The 21343-nt window shown below is 44.1% G+C and overlaps 1 protein-coding gene across 1 annotated transcript in view; it reads right to left on the bottom strand.

The window, feature by feature from the left end:
* Nucleotides 1–20867, bottom strand: part of LRIG1 (leucine rich repeats and immunoglobulin like domains 1) — a 126841-nt gene extending 105974 nt beyond the window's left edge. Inside the window, exon 1 of the mRNA XM_025375300.1 lies at nucleotides 20020–20867. Coding sequence (XP_025231085.1) covers nucleotides 20020–20237 — 218 coding nt within the window. The 5' untranslated portion in view covers nucleotides 20238–20867. The remainder of the gene's footprint in view (nucleotides 1–20019) is intronic.
* Nucleotides 20868–21343: the final 476 nt, after the last annotated feature.

The raw sequence follows: 21343 nt of genomic DNA, 5'->3' as shown, positions 1-21343 counted from the left end.
AAGGAGTGCTAATGGGTACAGGGTTTTATTCTGGGGTGATGAAAATGTTCTAGATTAGTAGTTGCACAACTCTATGAATGTACTAAAAACCCGGAATTCTATCATTTAAAAGGATAAGTTTTGTGGTATTTGAATCACATCTCAATAAAGCTATTTAAAAATAAATAAATAAAGTCCTATTGCCCACCTTAGCAGGCTGTCAGAATTCCAGACTGAAAATGCCACCTAGCTACTTCTATACCACAGAAATGCAGAAATAACTGCTCCTCTATGTGCTAGGAGATAAATGAACACCCAAAAGAACACCCAGAAAGAACGTCAGCTTCTTTCTGCTTCCCAAATTGTCCTATACGCACTCCCATGCTCTGTCCACGAATCCATCAGATGCAGAAAACCTCAACTAGAGTTTACCCTCCCGCAGAAAACAAAGTCTTGGCATTTTGAAAGAGAATTTCTTTTCTTCCTTTGAGAAATTATTTAATAAGGCTGTGGAAAGCAGGGCTCCCAGTGGCCAGTCATTCAAAAATTAAGACCAAGCCAGAAGGCAGGAGGAAATGTCACCACAATTGGGAGAAAATAAATTAGTTAGATTAAGATTAAGATCTAATCCTTTTCTGTGGTTGGGGCAGGCGGATTTGAGAATAATAGCATGCTATTTCTGGAAAGTCCCTCCAGAGTAAAAGCTGGGAGGGTGGGGGTGTGAGACTATATGCTTCAGTGTTAGATTAATATTTGTTGAAGTTGATTGAAAACAGAATAAATGGCCAGCAGTCCCCCTGACCCAGCACAGGTATGCCAGTCCTCTGTGGCTGAGGTCCCCTCTGCATTTCAGACCACACCTCAGCACTGCCCTTGCCAGCAAAGTTAAACGGGAAGGCCCAAAGTCTAATGGGGCCAGGATGCTACACAACATCAAAGAGATTCCAGTTGCTCCCCTTGTGCCATAAACTCTTTCACCCAGCATCATTCACACTTTAAGAGTGCAAAGTTCACTCTGATATTGGTGGCTTTCTCACTTTGTAGCTTTTTTGGCAAGTGCCCCTTGGCCTGGTTGTTCATTAATATATAATCAGAACATTAAAAGCATTGTTTCACCTTCTAGGGAGGCTGTGCCCAATTTAATAAAGCCGACACTGTCCCTAGGGTGGGGGGAACCACCTGGAAATTGGCAGAGAATTCAAAGATGCACAGACCGGAGGGTGTATGTACACACACAAACACACACACACGCATGCACACAGAGTTAGGTATTTCACAAGATGTTTTTTATATTCCCCATGGCAAAGGGGCAAAATTAAAATGCTTCTGTCACCACAGAAACTGACCTGGCATTTCTTTCCCTTAATCCTTTCAATACCAAATTACTCCTTACCTTCAAAACCTTTACAGGAAGTAGTGATCTTTGTGGCAGGAAGACAAATAAATGAGAAGGGATGTCTAAAACTCTATCACAGTTATCTGTGAGAAAGCTAGTTCAGTGCACTACTTTTACTTTTCAAATCACATGCACACAATGACAACTCACTTTCGAGACCATGTTTACTTTGCTGAAAGCCACATTCTAAACATGGGCTCGCTTGCAGAAGGGAAGCAGCTTACAATTCAACCTTGTTTATGCTCCAAGTAGGTTTGACAGAAAAACCACATCAATTTGTTTTAAAATAATTTCCATTTGCTGGAAGCTGTTCCTGAAAGGTTCTCAGCCACGCTAATCTGCGCTGATTCCTACCAGCTGCAGGTACCAGGCACCCTGGCCACAGACAGGGCAGCCTGGGCACAGGCAGGCTGGCTCTGCAGAGGGCTGCAGCAGTATGGGATCCACAGAGCCACTGCCACAGTCCCCTCCAGAATACGCAGTCCACATCGGTTTAAGAAGAACCCAAACACATATCCTGGTTCAGAGTCAAAGCGTGTGACATGCCTGTTGGGAGTACAGTTTTCTATGCAATCACACCTGTGCTCTCTCAGAAACACAGCTTCTCTAGTACCAGAGAGATGTACTGTGTTCAAGCCCGAAGTCCACAGTGGAGGAGAGCAGAAGATTTACTCAGCTGAGCATCAAAAAAGGAAGGAAACTCAAAAAGGAAATATCTGGGAGTACCCTACGTAAAGTCTTCAGCCTCACCATTCAAAGAAATGCAGATTAAAATAATCCAAGGCAATTTCCATCCATTAAACTGGTACATGATTACAGAAATAAACAGCATTTAACGTTTGTGAGGGTGTGGGACAAGCACAAGTTCACACATAAGTTGGCAGCCTCTTTCTTGGGGTGGTGGTACCTGAATTATTAAGAATCTGCATCCTCAGGGCTATCTGAATTGGGTAACTCATCCTAAGGAAATAAATGGCTAAACATTTATGCATAAGGGTGTCTATCAAAGCTTAGGAAAAAGCCTAAATGCCCAGTATCAGAGAAACTTTACGAGTTTCAAGTAAGTTTTGTAATAATTCATTACACAATAAATATTAAAGCATATTTTAAAAACTGTTTACAGTCAGGGAAAATATTCAAGACACTGAGTCTTTAAAATATAACTGAAATAGATATTCAGCCTCAGACATTACTGGAAATTTATACACCAAAGTGATAATATTTATCACTGGATAATGAAATCAGTTGTTTTTCTTTTGCACTTTCTTCTTTATTCGATAAATGCCTAACATTTGTCACCAGAAAATAATAAAGACATAGTAACTAGGCTAAGAGATCAATAGCACCCCCTCCAGCACCCCCCGTATGGCCACCAAGAGATTGATCTGCCTAGACTATTCCAGCTCACTGGGGACAAAAGGCATCACAGTCCAAGATCTCGACAACCATTAAAAGAAACATGTGAGGCCGAGCTCATCAGGCAGAGCACAGCTTCCACTGCCCCTTGCTAGCACGCCTGGGAGACTGCCCAGAGAGGAGCTCCGCGAGCTATGTTAGCAGTGCTCTCTCTGCCATGGATGGAGACCATGCATGTCTGAGGATGGGGTGGGGGCCAATGTCTCACATCTGAGGTCCACGCTAAAAAAGCCCAGATTTAGAAGTGTATCTGCCTGAAGTCTCCTGCCATAGAAGCTTCTATCAATTTACGTTGTTACTTGGGCTGGGTCCACAGAAGGCAGGGTAACCTGTCCTTAGTGTTCTTACAGCTCCCTCTGGTCAAGGAAACCAGTCTTTCTCTCTGCCAGCAGCAAAGAGGGAGAAAAGCTACCTTGGCCTGGTCATCCTTTTTGTCAAAGCAGAGGCCTGAGCAAAGTAAGAGCTCAAGCAACCAAAACCAGCTGCCTGGCGAGGGCTCAGCATAAACTGAGCAGAATAACCACAAGGGGAAGGGTGTCTAGACAGCCTCGGTCTATGGAAGAAGCCACCCTCCCCTGCAGTGTCAACTCTGGAAAACGAGGCTCCAAAACGCAGCTCCAGCAAAAGAGCAGATGAGAGACCATGTCAACAGCTGGGAAGGGCACCACGGGCTCCCTCGCCAAACGCAACACAGAGGAGAGCGGCTGAGCCTGGCCCACCTGCCAAGGACAGCCACCAGTGATCCAGCAGAGATGCAGCAACCGAGGACCCTATGTGGGGACAGTTCACATGCACAGCTTAAACTACAACGCCACTTCAGTGACAATTCTTGCATACGAGACTTTTCCAAAATTCAGAAAGACCAAAAAGACGCCTATTCTAAATGTGGCAGGTAAACAGCCTGTCGTCTTTCCAACTTTGGTTCTGTTTGTTTCTTCTTCCTTTCCATTCTTTTAAGTTTCTCAACACTTAAGAGACTTTGGTAGAGGGTGGTGAGGGGTATAGGAAGCTACCAAACCAGCAAGGTATATTCAGGAAATACACAGATGAAGCCTGGGAGGTCTAAATTCTCCTATCTGGCAGAGGTATTTCCATAGGACGTATAGGACTCTATAAAATGAATGCCACTATCTGTATCTACACTGATACCTGTCATGAGCATTTAATGTGTCACAGGCTTCATGCTAGATTCTGGGAATACAATGGTGGATTGGAAACAAAGCCAGTCCCTGCATTCAGGGAGCTTATAGACTAATGGGGGTGGCAGAAATGAATCAAACAGTCACACAAAACTTCTGTACATAGCACTGTAAAATCCTCACGATGGGAATCTAACTTAAAGGGAACGTCAGCCATGGTTTCTACGGGGAGAAACGTTTAAGACAAATGAATAGAAATCTGCAAGGCAAAGAGGGAAGAACTGTTCTCCAGACAGAGGAAATGATGGGTGAGGGACATGGGACATGGTGGTATTTAAAAAGTCTAAAAAAAAAGCCCCACCTGGTGGCCGGGGCAGGTGGAGCCAGGTAAGAAGTGTGATGAAGGGCAGGTGGACAGTAACAGCTTTAAGCAGTGGGATTCATGTGCTCCAATTTGTGACTCTGCAAAGACCTCTACAGCTGAGGGCAAGGGGTTGCAAACAGATGTGAGTAAAAAGCTCTCTCCTCCCGCTAAAGTCTGCATAACAAAGTGAAATAGTAATGACAGAAAAAGTTTAACATAAAATGTATCCTACAGGCCAGGCGTGGTGGCTCACACCTATAATCCCAGCATTTTGGGAGGCCGAGGCCGGCAATTGCTTGAGCCCAGGTGTTCGAGATCAGCCTAGGCAACATGATGAAACCCTGTCTCTACCCACAAAAAATACAAAACTTAGCCAGGCATGGTGATGCACACCTGTAGCCTCAGCTACTCAGGAGGCTGAGGTGGGAAAATTGCTTGAACCTGCGAGGCAAAAGTTGCAGTGAGTTGAGATAGCACCACTGTACTCCAGCCTGGGTGACAGATTGAGACTCTGTCTCAAAAAAAAAAAAAGTGAAAATTATCATATGAAATTATTGATAAATTCCACCTTTCTCCTTCCATCTTGCTGCTACATTCCTTTTCTTTTGAATAAACGGTGGGGGCAGTGGGTCACTGGTGGCCACAGCACTCTCCCAGGACTACATATATCTTACAGCACCACAAATCCAAGGCATGCCAAAGATTTCAGGCGGTGCATAAACTCCATCAGCAGGCTAAACTGTTTATATGTTCTTGAGTTAAAAATACACCACTCGGGTCAGCGTTAACACCCGGGCCTTATCACCAAGGCTCTCTGTGAGCTGGTTACACAAGGCTGGACCATGACTCGCCCATCTTTCAGATGTGTCTCAATCTGCAAATTATCTAATGATACATCAGTAAGATGATAATAAAGCCAACAAATATACACACATTTGAGAAAAACACTTTCCAAACCCAAGGATACTTTACTGTTTATAAATAGTTTACTTTTTTTGATCCCCAAGCATATAATATTCACAGTTGCTCCAGAAACCAAAGCAACATGGAACAGGAACACAAACCACAACCTAACAGAAACAATAAACAACAGATGGCAAAACATATGTGCATGTTACCACCCCCTTTACCAAAGAGGCAAACCAAAAATGGATCTGACACACACGCCTACCAACAAAGAAACACACTCTTCCAGATCACATTCAAGACACTAGAACTACACTAGGTGCTTCAAGTCACCAAAGACCAATCGTTGGCCTCCAGGAATTCAGAGACGTCAAAGGGAGGCAAGAAAGAAGGCAGTCCTAGTCCTACCATATTTTCTTCTAAATATGTACATGCAGGTCTGAATTCTAACTCTGGCAACTGCTAGACGCTAAGCAAGTCATTCAACTACTCTGGGCCTCATGTATACGTCAGAGACAATATTTTTCATTGAGTTAAGATGGTGGTGATTAGTTAACACAGATATATCCTGCTGCAGAAAGGTACACTGCTATTATTGTGATAGTTATAATAATAATATTATAGCTAACCTTCCTCAAGCTTCCACTTGTGTGGTAGGCCATGTGTTAAATATTTCTTTTTTTTCCTCATAACAAGCTGAGGGAAGTCAGCACTGCAATCACTCCCATTTTACAGAAAAGGAAACTGAAGTGGAGTAAATTGCCAAGGTCACCCAGGCAGCCAGGCCCCAGAGCTGCCTCTTAACCACCCTGCCTCATGAACAGCATGGCTGCTGCATCCCCACAATCATGGCCCTCATAACTAGATGCCTGGAATGCAGGACTCTGAGAAAACAAGGACACAACATTATCTTCCCCCGAAGACCCTGAAATACTGCACTGCCCTGGGCTTTTCAATGGTGAGCAAGGCACCTGAACTTATTAAATGAGCTCAAGACAAATGCTTAAATAAATTCTGATTCTCATGTCACAGCTGACTCAACTAATGATCCTGAATAGTTGCTGTTTATGACTTTTTAAAAATGTCTCAAAACAAAGGAAAAGGGTCCCAGTAAGTAAGTGTGGCTATCGTATTGTTTTCCATGTATGGACATGTCTATTTTAGGTATCACAGACTCATGTCCAATCACTCTGCCAATTTCATCTCAATGCTAATATTTTAAACTCTGACTAGAATTTTCCAACTACACTGTAACTTTAAGCTTTTGTGTTTCTTCTACATTTAAAAAGAATGCCATTTCCCAATATATAACTCCCAGATGTAGAATTCACAGATGATTCATCTCACAGAACAAGTGTTCTGAGACATCAGCTCCAAATAGAGGAAAAACTTGGAATTCCCTTCACCCTCAAAGTAAGAACTCGCCTAGATCTGCTTTGCTCAACAAAGTTTGTTTTCAATTATATTTCCAAATTCTTCTAACAATAACTCCACGGCGTCTGGCACCAACACATCTGATTCTTTGAAGTGGTTCTCAAGCAGAAAGTAAAAAATAAGGAGAAATGGGAAAGGAAGAGAGGACTATCCATAATTTTTGTTTTAGGTCAAATATTCTCTCCAAAAGTTCTGACATATAAAATCAGACAAACCACAAGCTATGACTTCTCATTGCGAGGCCACACTGCAAGAAGCAACAGCAATTGAAGAAAGCCTCTGCATTTAGCCGCTGGCTCCAGAGGGGAAAACAGACCCTTAGTACAAAGAAAATGGCCTTTTACTCCTTATATTTAAATTCCAAAAACACTCCTATGAAGTCCTCCACACAGGCCAATCAGGAACAATTACACTTCAGGGGTAAACCTCAGAACCCCTTAGAGAAACAATGAAACTGGGGGATCCGTTCTGCCCTGAAAGAATGTACCAAGCTCCAAGACAAAGTGGTAAGGCAATAAACAAATAATTATCAAGGGATTCCGAGGTACATGAAATTGAATGATCCCTGCTGCTTTCAACTCTAAGTGGAGAGAAACACACACACACACACACACACACACACACACACAGAGGGATGTGTGAAAAGTTACCTAATCTGATAGACTCAGAGATTCCTCCGGGAGAGGACAAGATGTAAACAATAAATTCACCAGAACGAGACCAAGTGAGTAACAGGGAGAGTGTGTGACACTGACACACGGGGCCCGAGGAAGGGTGGGAAGATAGATCATTTGGCCTGTTTTGAGCTCAGAAAGCACAATGGAAAAAGGTCATCTTTGGGTCTTAAAGGGAGAATTTTTTTTGTAAAGTCTAGTTTTTTGGACACTCTATTCCTAAAGTGGTCCCTAATTGTTGTTAAACTTCTGTCAAGAAGTTCCAAACCACTAATTGTTCCTCCAACTTCACTGCATTTTAGCTGTATCCCCAAACAAAACTCCAAATTCCAAGAATTTGTTCCGAAAAAAATAAAAATAAAAAAAATTTTAATCTGGAAGTTTCATTTTATGAAAATTTACACGATAAAGAATGAGCGGAAGGAAGAGAAAAGCCCAAGAATTTCCAATGAAGGCACTAACAAATTCCACGTGGAAGAAAAGTGGACATCCAGAACAAAGAAAATAAAAGCTTCTAGATTCTCCGTAAGTATTTTAAGAAGTCCAATTACTGTCATAATGGTCAAGATTTTCAAAAACAGTGTGTAACTAAGAGGTAACCAATGCAAATTTAATATGAATTTGGCCAAAAACAGAGTCAGACTTCAAAATTAGAAAAAGAAGCCACAGCCGGGCGCGGTGGCTCACGCCTTTAATCCTAGCACTTTGGGAGGCTGAGGTGGGTGGATCACTTGAGGTCAGTCATGAGTTCAAAACCAGCCTGGTCAACATGGTAAAACCCTGTCTCTACTAAAAACACAAACAAACAAAAAAAAAAATTAGCCTGGCTTGGTGGCAGGCGCCTGTAATCCCAGCTATTTGGGAGGCTGAGGCAAGAGAATCACTTGAGCCGGGAAGGCGGAGGATGCAGTGAGCTGAGATCATACCACTGCACTTCAACCTGGGCGATAGAGTGAGACTCTGTCTCAAAAAAGAAAAAAGAAGCCACTAGGCTGTACACGTTAATTGGCTGAGTTTCCACCTTGAAAGGGATACACGAAAGATCTCCCTGGTAAAAGGGATGGCAAGCTGGCCCAGAAAGAACAGGCAGTGCAGTGAGTAGCTGCCCTTCCTGTGGCCATGACTATAGAATGTGACAGGCGGCCCATCCAGTCCTTAAGGCAGTTTCCCAGCATCACTTACAACTTTACTTATCGCAAGTATTCATTGAAGGACTGCCTGAGAAAGATGCTGCCTGCAGTGGCCCTGAGAAAGGACTCTTTGGGAAAACATGCCTGTAATTTATTTTCCTGTTTTTCTTTTTAAATTTTTATCTAAGTTCTTAAAAAGCTAAATCAAAGATCTAAAGTGGATCTGCACTAACCTCCATAGTTTTCTTTGGGCCAGAGGGAAAAAGGAGCTAAAAATGAAGGAAAGCACCCCTTTCTTTGTGGAGTATTCACTCCTCCTCAATAACATCTAAAGGCTCACAAAAGGGTCCCTCATTGAGACTCTGCATGCACACACCCTTTTTTCTCTTTGCTGCTTATGGTATCCACCTGAGAATTTCACTCAGAAGTAGCAAACATTGGCCCAGCATGGTAGCTCACGTCTGTAATCCCAGCACTTTGGGAGGCCAAGGCAGGAGGATCCCTTGAGCCCAGGAGATCAAGACCAGTCTGGGCAATATAGCAAGACCCCATCTTTACAAAAAATAAAAACTAGCCAGGTATGGCCAGGTGCGGTGGCTCACGCCTGTAATCCCAGCACTTTGGGAGGCCGAAGCAGGCGGATCATGAGGTTAGGAGATCGAGACCATCCTGGCAAACATGGTGAATCCCCATCTCTACTAAAAAAAAAATACAAAAAATTAGCAGGGCGTGGTGGTGGGTGCCTGTAGTCCCAGCTACTTGGGAGGCTGAGGCAAGAGAATGGCGTGAACCCGGGAGGCAGAGCTTGCAACGAGCCGAGATTCCGCCACTGTACTCCAGCCTGGGCGACAGAGCAAGACTCCGTCTCAAAAAAAAACCAAAAAAACAAAAAAACAAAAACTTGTCAGGTGTGGTGGCAAGTGCCTGTAGTCCTAGCTACTTGGTAGACTTAAGTGGGAGGATCGCCACCGCACTTCAACCTGGGTGACAGAATGGGACCCTGTGTGTGTGTCTCTCACACACACACACACAGAACGTTTAAGTAAGTATCCTAGACACAGATCAATTTACTAATTCTTACCATCCAATGAAATGTAAGTTTACTCCCTTTTTGCTTCAATTAGAATAGAATCATGAACCTAAAAATGAGGGGTCTTAGAAGTTATACATCCCTTTACAGACAGGAAATTAAGTGACTAGCCCAAGGTTATGCTGCCAATCAGTGGCAGAGCTAGGACAAAACCCCAAGTCTCCTGAGGCCTGGCCATAAGCTAGTTCCCCATTCTACCACATCCCCACTTTCATGACTTTAAGAAAATTAATTTTTTCCTCTCAGGTAAATCATTTTTATGCCTCTTTGGTCAAGCACCCCTTTAAGAAACTCCGTGAAAACGTGGTCTCCTTTCTGTCCAGAAAGACGTTCTGCGCACCAAGACTTCTCATAAAGTTTCCCCCAAGTAAATAATAAGGTCAGCAATCTTTATTTTAAGATAGTAAGGAACTGAGTATAATTTACTCATTTCTAAGTATTGTTTCAAATGCCCTTGTGAAAGAATCCAAAAATCTCCATAGAAGACTCTGATTTTTCTAATGGGTAAAGCACAGCCCTGAATAAGGCCAAACCACCCAAAGCGAAGAGTCCTACACAGACTCCAAATCTGAGAAAACAATCAGAGGAATTTGGGATGAGGCAGACCTTAGTAACTACAGGGCATGTCAGCTTGTTTTCTGGATCTCCCCTGCTCCAAGATGGAAGGAAACCCTGCTCCCTTCCAGCGGCAGCCTCTGCATCCATCACTTCATTGCATCAACAATCCACTTCCTGGAAGCAACGAGCTCTTCTGACTGTTTATAAGTTTTGCAAGCACTGTGAGCTTGTGTGCCAGAAACTCACACCAGCCCAGGTGGAGGGAGGAAACCACAGACACACAGAAAAATTCTTCTTAATTAAAAATAAAACGAAAACTAAGACGGAGGCATGATGCTGGGTCAAGGTACCACACCACACTGCTAAAACCAGATGAAAGAATGGTGTTCTCCCAATTTGCAAAACAGCACTGAATTTCATAGTCTCTCTCAATACTAAGCTTTTCTGCCCCATAATTTTAAAAAATGCACTGGAGTGTGCTTCCACTTTTCTAAACAGAGAGCCCACTGTAAATGGTGTCTAATCGGATATCATATAAATTTAATTAAGCTTCATAGATCCACCAGTTTAACCTGACCATGTTGGACAGCTTTTAAAGCCACTGAACACTCCATAATCTACCTGGAATTTGATTTTCACAGATAGAAGATGGAAGTCACTCCAAAAACTAGGATAAAGTGAATGGAATTTGGAGGACTAGTAATTCCCATTCAGATTCCTAAATGAAGCTGCAGCTAGCACAAAATCCATTCTAAAGGAGCCCCCTCACCAACAAAGTACCAGACTGAGGAGAAATTAAACTACGGACTTTTATGAAATAAAACAAACCTTTCAGCAGCTACTTGGAGAAAGCATTTTCAAATCTGTGTGAAGTTTAAATCAAGCACAGAGGGTTCCAGGAACCTAGTTCTTTGCTTTTTGAGGATTTTCTTACAGGCTGCCTCTAACTCTATTTAAAGCAGCCTCAAGTAGCCACAGCTGGAGGGTCAGGCCTTACAAAGTAAACAATAGTTAACTCAATTCAGACTCATGACTTAACTACAACCAATGGCTAATTATTCCTCTACTAAACAACAGTATCTGAGACATCACTTGTTAAATGATCTAGTCCATTTCTAATTATGTTTGTTCACTAATGGATTTTAATCAACAATTAATAGCCTGGTAGAAACCTCCCAAGTAAGAGCTATGGGGAGAAAGTGGAAGGTTAATCAGAATTGCACATTCTGGCAAACGAGCAGCACAAAAGAGCTTGCTAAACACCTCCTACAAAAGAAAAAAAAAATCTGTATTTTGAGAACATATAAACTAGGGTGCACACAGTATGTGCCCAATAAACATTCTGTAAATATATAGCTTACCAAAACGCCCTTTGGAAAAACACAGTTAAAATGAATGCCAATTTTTTCAAAACTTCCAATTTCTTAAAACCACCCTACAGTAAATAGTATGGTATATAAATTACATCTCAATAAAGCTGTTAATTAAAAAAAAAAACCAAACTATACATTTGCAGATAAAATGATAATGTCTTTATTTCCAAAAAAATAATAAATAACATGGAAGGGCAGAAGCATATTGGGAAATAGATCAAATAAGACAGTTGATGATTGTTGAAGGTGAGTGACAGGTACCTAGAGTTCATTACATTCTGTCCACTTGTGTAATATTTACGTTTCTCCATAATCATAAGAAAAAACACTCCATAGCAACAGAAGTGAGTTAGTTTATTTAAACTACCTGGCTGCGTATCAAATGTTCCCTTAATTCAAAATTTTTTCTAAAAACTATGTATTGCAGATCATCTCACAAGAAAAAGAAGCTGTATCTGCAACAGCCTGCTTCCTAATCAGTTGTAAGTTTTCACTAAGCAGAGCCCAGCCTGTTAATTTCTTGTTATCCAGCCCAAAGTGCTAATGCTTGAGAGACAAATGCTTTCAAACAAAAGAGCACTGGAACTACAAGATTTGAAACAACAGCAAGATTATCTATCCTCCAATTCAGAACTGTTAAGTCCTTCTCATTGTATCTAACAGGTTATCATCAGGTAGGTAATCCGGAAGAAAAGAATTTCAGTGCAATGTATGCTTTGACCAAGATAAGCAGTAAATTATTTGAATGGCAAATTATAAATTGGTGGAAGAAACAAAACAGGGAGGGGGAAGCTGTTAAATGCTGCATAAAGGAGTCTTAGAAAATAAAGTTGTGAGTTGTTGTCTTTTCTAATCAGCTAAAAAAAAAGAAGAAGAAAAACCCTGCATTATGTTCATGTGTTTCTCAAAGTCCAGCTAATTCTGCTTGTAAGAGAGACCTTCACTCATTTCCTTCATTTTCTTCCTAATGTGAGATCTTGAGAATGCAGATCATAAAAGATTAGAGATCCGTGCACCACAAAAGTTCAAAAACTAATCAATGCAAAACACTTAAAAAGAGGCCATGCTTTCTTTAAATCCTCTAAACGTCACCTTTTGCCAAAACAAACTGAACAAGCAGTAATTAGAACCTGCATCCTGGTTCATAAGGCAACCAAAATGTATGAGGACTTTCAGAATGAACAGATTGGTTGTTCGCACAATGGGCCTTACCGGTTATGCTAGATTAAATAGTAATAAAGACGCAAACAATCGTGGCCGTTCATGTGGGCAAGGTTGTGAATTATGGCCATTCACTGAGGAAGGAACTCAGGTACAGGTGCACAAGGAGTGACAGCAAACAGTAAACGGCTTTTCAGGTGGCATCCTTGCCAGATGCCTCAAATGACCCTGTGTTCCCCGCCTGTGTCCCCTACAAAGTTCCTATGCAATTCCAAACAGACCAAAACAAATGAAAAATGTTCTCTGCATACAACTCCACAATTGTCTCCTGTCCTCCCTCCTCCTCCTCCCTCAAGGTTTTCCAAAGAGAAGTGGATACAGTAAGGATTCAGCCAGCCCTAAAGTCTGTAATTTAACCCTGTTTGGAAGAGCACACCTGCATTTTTCCAAGCTATTGACTGAGAGGTGCTACTTGCATCTTGGTAGGGTTCAGTTTCAGTGAAACCCTGGGAAATAATAGGATAAAATGATTAGTTTAAGGGCCTCTCACTTCCCTCCCGCCTTCCCATACCTGCCTCCCTTCCAAAAGGATAGTGCTAAATAGACATAACTATTTGTACAACTGGAATAGATTTATAAAATACCTCAATAATTTTTGCTAATTATATAATCTGTTGCAACTGTTCATAGCTTCCTGCCTGTTTGGCTAAGATTTCCAAGGGTACGTGAAGTTCACTTGTGGCACTTCATACATATCACCAGAAACCCATGGGAGAAGGCTGCTTCATACATATCAACAAAACTCACAGGAGAAGGCTGCCTTCTTCCCACCCCAAAAGACTCCTTCATAGCACAAAGGTAAACATTTTCTAGGAAAGCCTTTGTCACCAGCAATCTGGCTTGGAAGCTGAGTGTGGCAGCCTGAGCCTTGTAGTCTCAGCTACTCAGGCAACTGAGACGGGAGGACTGCTTGAGCCCACGAGGCTGAGGCTGCAGTGAGTCTTAATTGCACCACTGCACTCCAGCCTGGGCAACAAAATGAGGCCCTGTCGAAAGAAAAGAAAGAAGAAGAAAGAGAAAGAAAGGAAGAAAGAGAAAGAAAGGAAGAAGGAAGGAAGGAAGGAAGGAAGGAAGGAAGGAAGGAAGGAAGGAAGGAAGGAAGGAAGGAAGGAAGGAAGGAAGGAGGAAGGCAGGCAGGCAAAAGAAAAAGAAAGAAATGGAGAAAGAGAAAAAGAAAAGAAAGAAAAAGAGAGAGAAAGAAAGAGAAGAAAAAAGAAAAAAGGAAAAGGAAAGGAAGGAAGGAAGGAATCTGGCTTGGAGAGACTGGCTGTGTGATACAGAATAAATTGGAGCTACTGAGGCCTTTAACCTTCAAATTATGCTCCAGCATCATCACAAAGTTGATGGACCCCTGTTGAGGAACCTAGCTAAATACAGGCATTATCTAACTTTGTCCTCACAACTTCTATAAGATAGAGCATTTTTCTGTCTTTTTAGACATGAAGAGGTTTGCCCAAAATCACACATGTAGCTGTAGACTGGAGGTGCCAGGGATGGACCAGAGAATTAACCTTCAACCCCTTTACCACTCTTTAATGAAGACTGTGAGCTGGGTGTGACCACTAGCGGCAAGAGTCCCTACATATTTTACATAGTAAAGGTGAGGAAAGCTTTATCCTCACCCATTCTCTCCCCCAATCAATAACTCAAATGGAGACCAGGGGACAGCTGGGTAGCAAATGCCCACTTAGAAGATATAAAGAACTAAGAGCAGGAAATGAAAAGTATAAAACCCAGTGAAATGGAGAAACAGCTTAAAAAACTGAATGACTTCTATGAACAGATTGAAGTTATAACTTGTGTTTCAAAAGACTATGCATAAAGTGCTTGGGTAAAAACCACTGATAACAAATTATACAAAATATATAAGAGTATAGGAATATATAAAGCAAAAAGCCTTTGTATAAGAAAAGTTCACAAACATACCCACCACCCCTACAAAAAAAAGACACAGATTGCCAACTTTCAATTAGAAATTAGACCATTAATAAACTGCAAATTTTTTCTGCAATCTTTATTGATCTATTCATTCTGCTTAATAACAATGGTCATGTATCAAGTACTTCAGCAAAAAACTTCTCAGTCCTAGTCACAATTGGACAATTAATTGGTCAGTCGGGACTGCTCTTCTAAACTGTGCAGCTATATTAAATTATCTGAGCAAAACATAAATGCAGGTCCCAGAGGTAAACTATTATAAAAATTTTAACCGCTGGTCTTCAAAGTCCTCTATTTCTTTGCAGAGGAGATAAGATCTGAGTTTCTTACCAATTTGCACATTTTAACTTGAAACAAAAGCAGAAGATAACCACGTAATTGACATACAAAAACTGAAGCCATGAGGTGCATGGAATGAACCCCAGTGGCTCAGTGTCCTGCTTAAGTCATAAAAAATAACAGTAACGGTCCCTAAATTTCCCACAGGCTGGTAAACATTGGAGATTTTTAGATATTTGCCCTTCCCTGCCTGGGAATTTTTCCCCCACCCCTCCTCTCTCCTGTCTCAAGACAATGCCTTCAGCCTTTGAAACTGCATCCATTGTAAACAGCTCTGAATATTAACACGGCCCAGAGTCCCCTTCGCTTTTAAAAGACCCCCAGGGTTTCAAATTGCAGTCACTGAGGAGGGGGAAAGTCCCCAGTGAGTAAATGTCACATAGCTCATTCAAAAGGAATTGAAAGTTAGGCTTGCTCCTGAAACTTAAAGTCCTTCTACCTATGGGGTAGGTCAGAGGAATCCCTTTTATGTTTTAAACAAATGAGGAAAAGAAGAAAAAAAAGACTCTGGTACAACCAACATTCTTTACTGCTTATAACAACTTTCAATTCAATGAATCCCTCTTCTACATTTCCCTCTCCTGTGGATGCCACCTTTTAAATAACCATAGACTATTTTAAACAATCTCCACCCAGCTTTCCTATCTAACAGACCTTCAGGGCTTTAGCAGGTGCACAGCACTGGGCCAGGTGCATTGTTAAGACACACAAAACCCCAGAGCTCTCTCCCGCATTCCTGTCCACCCTGAAAGAGAGGATGCTGAAAAGACTTTGCACCAAGGAGACACCCCTGCAGAAGCGGGAGAGGCCTTTTCATTGTGATCATCGTGTCTGAGGGAGAGAAAGGTCAGCCGGAGGCCGTCCCAATGGACTCAGGGAAGCTTCAGGGAGAACCCAGGCAAAGTAATTAACACTGGAGGGAGGGAAGCTTTCAGCTCATGGTGCAGAGCTGGGGAGATGGGACATGAGGACATCCACTAGCAACCAGCTCTCGTCACACTACACTTAACGTTTCTTCATCTTTCTGAAGATGGTTCCAAGAATTACAGGTGATATATCCAAAAGTCCAAAGTTTGTAAAATCTAGCAACCAAATATAATTATGCAAAAAGACAGCACACTACTTTTTAAAACAGTCCCTTGAAAAGTGGAGCAGGAACAGTTCTGACATGTCCTAAAGGCAAGAGGGACATCGTGTGCCAATACAGTTAATTTACACTGGGTGCTGGGGATCTCTGGACACTTCCTACTTTAGCAGTACTCAAAAAGTAGATATTATGGCCACAATTTCATATCAGCAAGACTTAAACAGTGTGCCTTTTTCTCACGACAACCAGTATTATTTGCCAGAAACCTCACCTTACTCAAAAAAAGTTGTCAGACAGCTAGCAACAGACAAGTTCTCCCTGCTCAAGAGGGAAGACACTTGTTGCAAGAGGAAAGGACTCTGAGCTCAAGCTAAAGCTCCCTGAAACTCCAAGAACACTTGCACCTTTCAGACTGTATTCTTGGCAATTAACCTGTATTTAAAATGCTCCCTATTCCAAACAACCCTTTCCCTGTCCCACAAATCGGAAGATGTTCAAAGTCTGTTGAGTTTAAGTGCTATGGAGAAGGAAATATTTCAGGACCATCCATCCAACAATCAACTTAAAAAAAAAAACATGAATCTCAGTTTAGGTTCTGCAACAATTTGGTGATCTGCACTTTAAATTTAATTTGCATAAACAGGATGGGCAGTATTTTCCAAACCCTTAATTCACAACACCCTGCACACCTGGGCCTTCCAGCACAGCTGTAAAATTTGAAAGACAAAGGCCCTCTTTGCTTCACAAGTACAATGGCAACCACAGTTGGTGTTTATTGTCTAATGCAATCATAAGCACCACTTCTTTGCCAAAACTGGCAAGGTTAGATTTAAGCTAACTGATTTGGTATTGCAAACACACAGTACAAAGAGATCCAAATCAATAAACTCATCTTAATGTGGCTTAGGACAACCACATTTGGTACACACTTTTGTGAATATCCTTGCATTTGAATGCTCTGTCATCTTCGCTCCACACTGAGAACAAAAATCAGGGTTTGTTCTTCCTCTGGGGCCTGCCGGCCTTCCTAAACCCAATCCCAATGGGCTACCATTCAGCTCTCAGAACACTGAAACTAGCAACATTTTGTGATTAAACACTGCTCAAATGTATGGCACAGGTAAGAGTCTAAGGTAAACTGTGTTTAATACTTTTTAAATAGCTCCTGAAGCCATGCTCTCAAAAATAATTTCAAAGAAAGCAAATATCTGAGTTCTAAGAAGTTCAACTTCTTCTCAGGTTCTGGGAAGTTGGAATAAGGCTTGGCAGTGGCTTGGTGCTATTTATGAATGTGCTAGTTGGACCATGCCAATCTCACCTACGTAATGGGCTGGGAGACTCAAATTATGGCTTGACTACTACAACTATAAGCTATTGTGCTGAATAAGTTATCCTCAGGCCCCAGAAATTCACCGATTATCAGCTCCATTCTGTTTCTTCTATTCACACTGCATTGACATCCACTATTTAAAAGTTTTACTTTTCTTATACTAGGCCTAGAAGCAACTTCCACATTGGATGCACTGTTTACAAAAGAAAAAAAAAAAGGTCCCATAAAGCCACAGGTCCCCTGCTATCTCAAACCCACAGCCTGAAGTTGTTTGAACTAGCTGCAGTAAATCTAGTTCATGGGTTTATAAACTAGCTCAAAGCATTTTCTAGACACTGTGGGCTTAGAGCGTGTAAACTTGGTGAAACTATAAGATATTTCATTATATCATATACACACACTTTCTCCCCTAAAGTCTTGCTGAATCTTCGCCAGGAATATAAACCGTATAAATACTCTTATGGAAATTCCAGAATAAGACTCATGGAGACTAATGATTTAAATTCAGAAGTCTGAAGTCTAGAAAAAAAGAATACATTTGCTTGATTTGTCCTTAATCAGAAATAAGATAATTTCACAACTATTTTTCAAAGGATAGCCATTTTGTACTGCCTACTGTGTTGCTACATACTAACCAGAAATCACGCTGCTCGTATCTTAAAATCGAATCAGTCAACACCATAATCAGTATACTAAAGTCTACTGATGCTCAAAATACCCACTTTGGTATTTATCAGTCATCAAATGTGTGAGTAAAAGAGAAGAACTTCAATTTTGAAGGTATTTATGCCATGTGAAATGTCACTCCTAGGCAACAGAAAGCCTAAAGAAATAACCAGTATGTTTGCTCCAAAAATTAAAGGGCAAGGCAAAGTGGATCTTGTGACCATAGGAAAGTGCAAATAAGAGGACACCCTGTCCTCTCTGGGAAGTTACTGCTGTGGAACTAAATGCCTTCCCCACAATGCCACTGACATATGGCATTGGGAGTCACTCTTCCAACAGGTGAACACTTAAGAAGTTAATCTGATTCTGCCCACATGACTCAATTAAAAAAAAAACTACCGTATATAAGGGAAAAATCACAATACCCCAGACTAAATAAGATCCTACCTAAGGACAATACTGGGCTCTATCTAACAGTACTTAACACAGCTCTGCCTCCACCCTACGATCACTGATTTTCACTAACTCAGTAAATTCCATAGAAGAAGTAGATATTGAAAATCTAACTGTAACTAAAGGGTCCTGGTCGTCTTCAGAACTCTGTAGTACTTGTTGATGGAGCAGTGTCTGGGGCCAAGTTAAAGATTCGTGCCCCATTTTGAGAGGTACAGAATCTTTACATTTAAAAGGAATTAACTTTTCTTCCCTTCAGAACCCAGGCCACATTTTCTTCAATCAAGCCACAGGTGCTGGTTACAACTTGTGACACCAGTTTTCTCTTTTTAAAACAGCCATAGTCATGCCTGAGGTTACTGCTGCGCCTTTCCTATGTTCTAGGAAAAATGTCCAATTATTCAACTGAAATGCGGACTATTTAAGCTAGGCCTTTTCTGGAAAGGTACTAATAGTTCTACAGAGATGCTAATTACCGATAACTGAACAGGATTAGACTCATGGACCAGATTTTTTTTAGAAGTAAAAGAAGGCTATTCTATTCTACCATGTTTACAGAAGGCTAATGCCTTTTTTTCCTGCCAAATGTCCTGTAAGAAGTGTCCCACTAAGTCCTAAATATGCCCACATCCTGACAGCACAGAAAAGAGCCTCTTTCGGGTGAAACAAATTGCTTAAATCAGCCAAGACCCCGGCACCCTCTCCTGAAGCAGCATTACTCCAAAACTCATTTGCACCATTTATGGAGGAGAGACTCTTAAGGGTGGGCCCCACCCCACTGGATCAGCAAGTCCAATGGGGCCCCAGGGAACACACAGGAAGGGTCTGGAACACAGTTCCGTATGCCAACCAGGCGGAAAAGGACAAACTCCCAGCACTCACAGGTCGCCAGGAACTGTCAAAGCCCTCTAACTCAGGGGTCCTCGGGGGAAGACTGCCTTCTGCCCCGCAGAGAGGCAAGTCAGGCCACCATGGTCTTTGGGGATCAGGAGACGGCTACACACACTATCAACTAATAAATAATGTAAACGAAAGATTGGAGCCAAAAGTCACCTTCATTCATTACCCACTGGAAAACCAAGGAGCTCAGACACCAAAGAGTTGGATTACAGGAAAGAAAAAGGAAACGCACCCACAGACCCCCACACAGACTTCTTCACACTCTGCTCCAGACGTTTCCCACCCACCCACACGCAAACACACTCAGCTCCAGACTACCACTCGCTAACTCCCACACGGCCCGCACGACGCGTGCTGGCTAACCCCCAAACCTCTACGACCCACGCTCGCTCGTCTCCAGACCTCACCAGGCATGCTCTTCTCCTCCAGGCTCTCTCGCACGCCTACTCCCCCGGACCTCCACGCACGGTCTCCCCTCCGCCAACCCAAGCTGACAGTCTTCCAGCACGCACAACTCCATACATACAACCCAGTCCACACCCCGTCCCTAAGTACGAACCCCCGCCGCCCCGTCCCCGAGTGACAGAGCCCCGGGGTGCAAGGAGGGCAGAAAGGGCGGCACTCACAGGCTCCGCGTCCAGGCGGGCAGGTCCCCGGGCAGCGCCGCCAGCCCGCGCCCACCGCAGTCCACCGAGTCCCCAGCGCAATTGCAGGCGGCCGCGCAGGGCGCCCGCGGGCCGGCCGCGGCGGTCGCCGGCTCCAGCCGAAGCAGCAGCAGCCAGGGAAGGAGAAGGCAAGGCGAGCGGCGCGGGGCCCCGAGCGCTCCCCGGACCGGGCGCGCCATCTTGTCTGGAGCGCGCTGCGAACTCCGGGCGCGGGGACTGTGAGGACCCGAACGGCCGCAGACGCGGGCGGGCCCGCGGGGCGCTCCGCTAGGCTCTAGACTCCGCGCCGGGGCATGGCCCCCGCCCCAAGTTCTCTCTGAGGCCGCGGCTCCGGCACTCAGCGGGCCCCCGGTGCCCGGGCCGCTCCGCAGCACCCGGCGGGGGCCGCAAACCCCGCGCCCATCCGGGCCGGCCGGCCCGCCCGCGCTCGCTGCGAACTCTGCCGATTCGGGCAGGGCGTACCCAGGCTGCGCTCCTCGTCCGCCCGGCGCACGCCGAGTGCCGCTACAGACACCGGCCGAGGGCAGTGCTGCCGCTGCGCCTGGAAGGCAGGCGTTCAGCCCTGCAGCCCGAGCTCGTTGCCGGCGGGCATCTTCCTCTCGGCTCAGAGCGCAAAGCCGTAGACCCCGGGCTGGACTGCGCGGCCGGCCCGCGCTAGGAGGTCCCGTGCGCCTCGCTGTCCGCGCGCCGCGGGCAGAGGGCGAGCGCGCGCGCAGCCTTGGGTTCCGCACGGCTCCTCGGCGCAGCAAGAGTCCCGCCGACCTCGCGGCCGAACAATCAGCCGCTTGCTGTTTGCCTCCCCGCGGCCCAGCCCCGGCCAGTCCCCCAGGCCCCGCCCCCGGCCGCTCTCCCGCACACACCCCCTAGGCTCCGCATCCCGCGGCCGCCTGCCGGCCCACGTTGGACGCTTTGCAACAGCGCCCCGCCACGCCTCCCCGCCTGCTGCTCATTGGCTGCCGGAGTCCACCGTGGCCAGCCTCGAGGGCCATTGGAGCGCTCTTCGTGATCCTGCCCCTCCCGCTTTGCCGGCTCCCCGCCCCCACACTCTTTTCCCACCCAAGGTGTGAAGGGCGGGAGACTGGGAGGAGAAAGGGAGGGACGGCCCCCGCCTCTTAAAGGAGACATGCAGGTTGTTGTTGGAGAACAGGGACGTGGGCTGGGGAAAGGAGGCGTGAAGATATGCCCTCTGCGTCTAGAGGAGGAGAGAAAGTTAAGAGGGTAACGCCCCCGTTTTGGAGCTGTCTGGCCCCGAGGCTTTTTACGTCCTCCTCAGGCTGCAAGCAGG

The sequence above is a fragment of the Theropithecus gelada genome, chromosome 2 (genome assembly GCF_003255815.1).
Source record: "Theropithecus gelada isolate Dixy chromosome 2, Tgel_1.0, whole genome shotgun sequence".
Lineage (NCBI taxonomy): Eukaryota > Metazoa > Chordata > Mammalia > Primates > Cercopithecidae > Theropithecus > Theropithecus gelada.
This window is presented reverse-complemented; position numbering and strand designations above follow the sequence as displayed.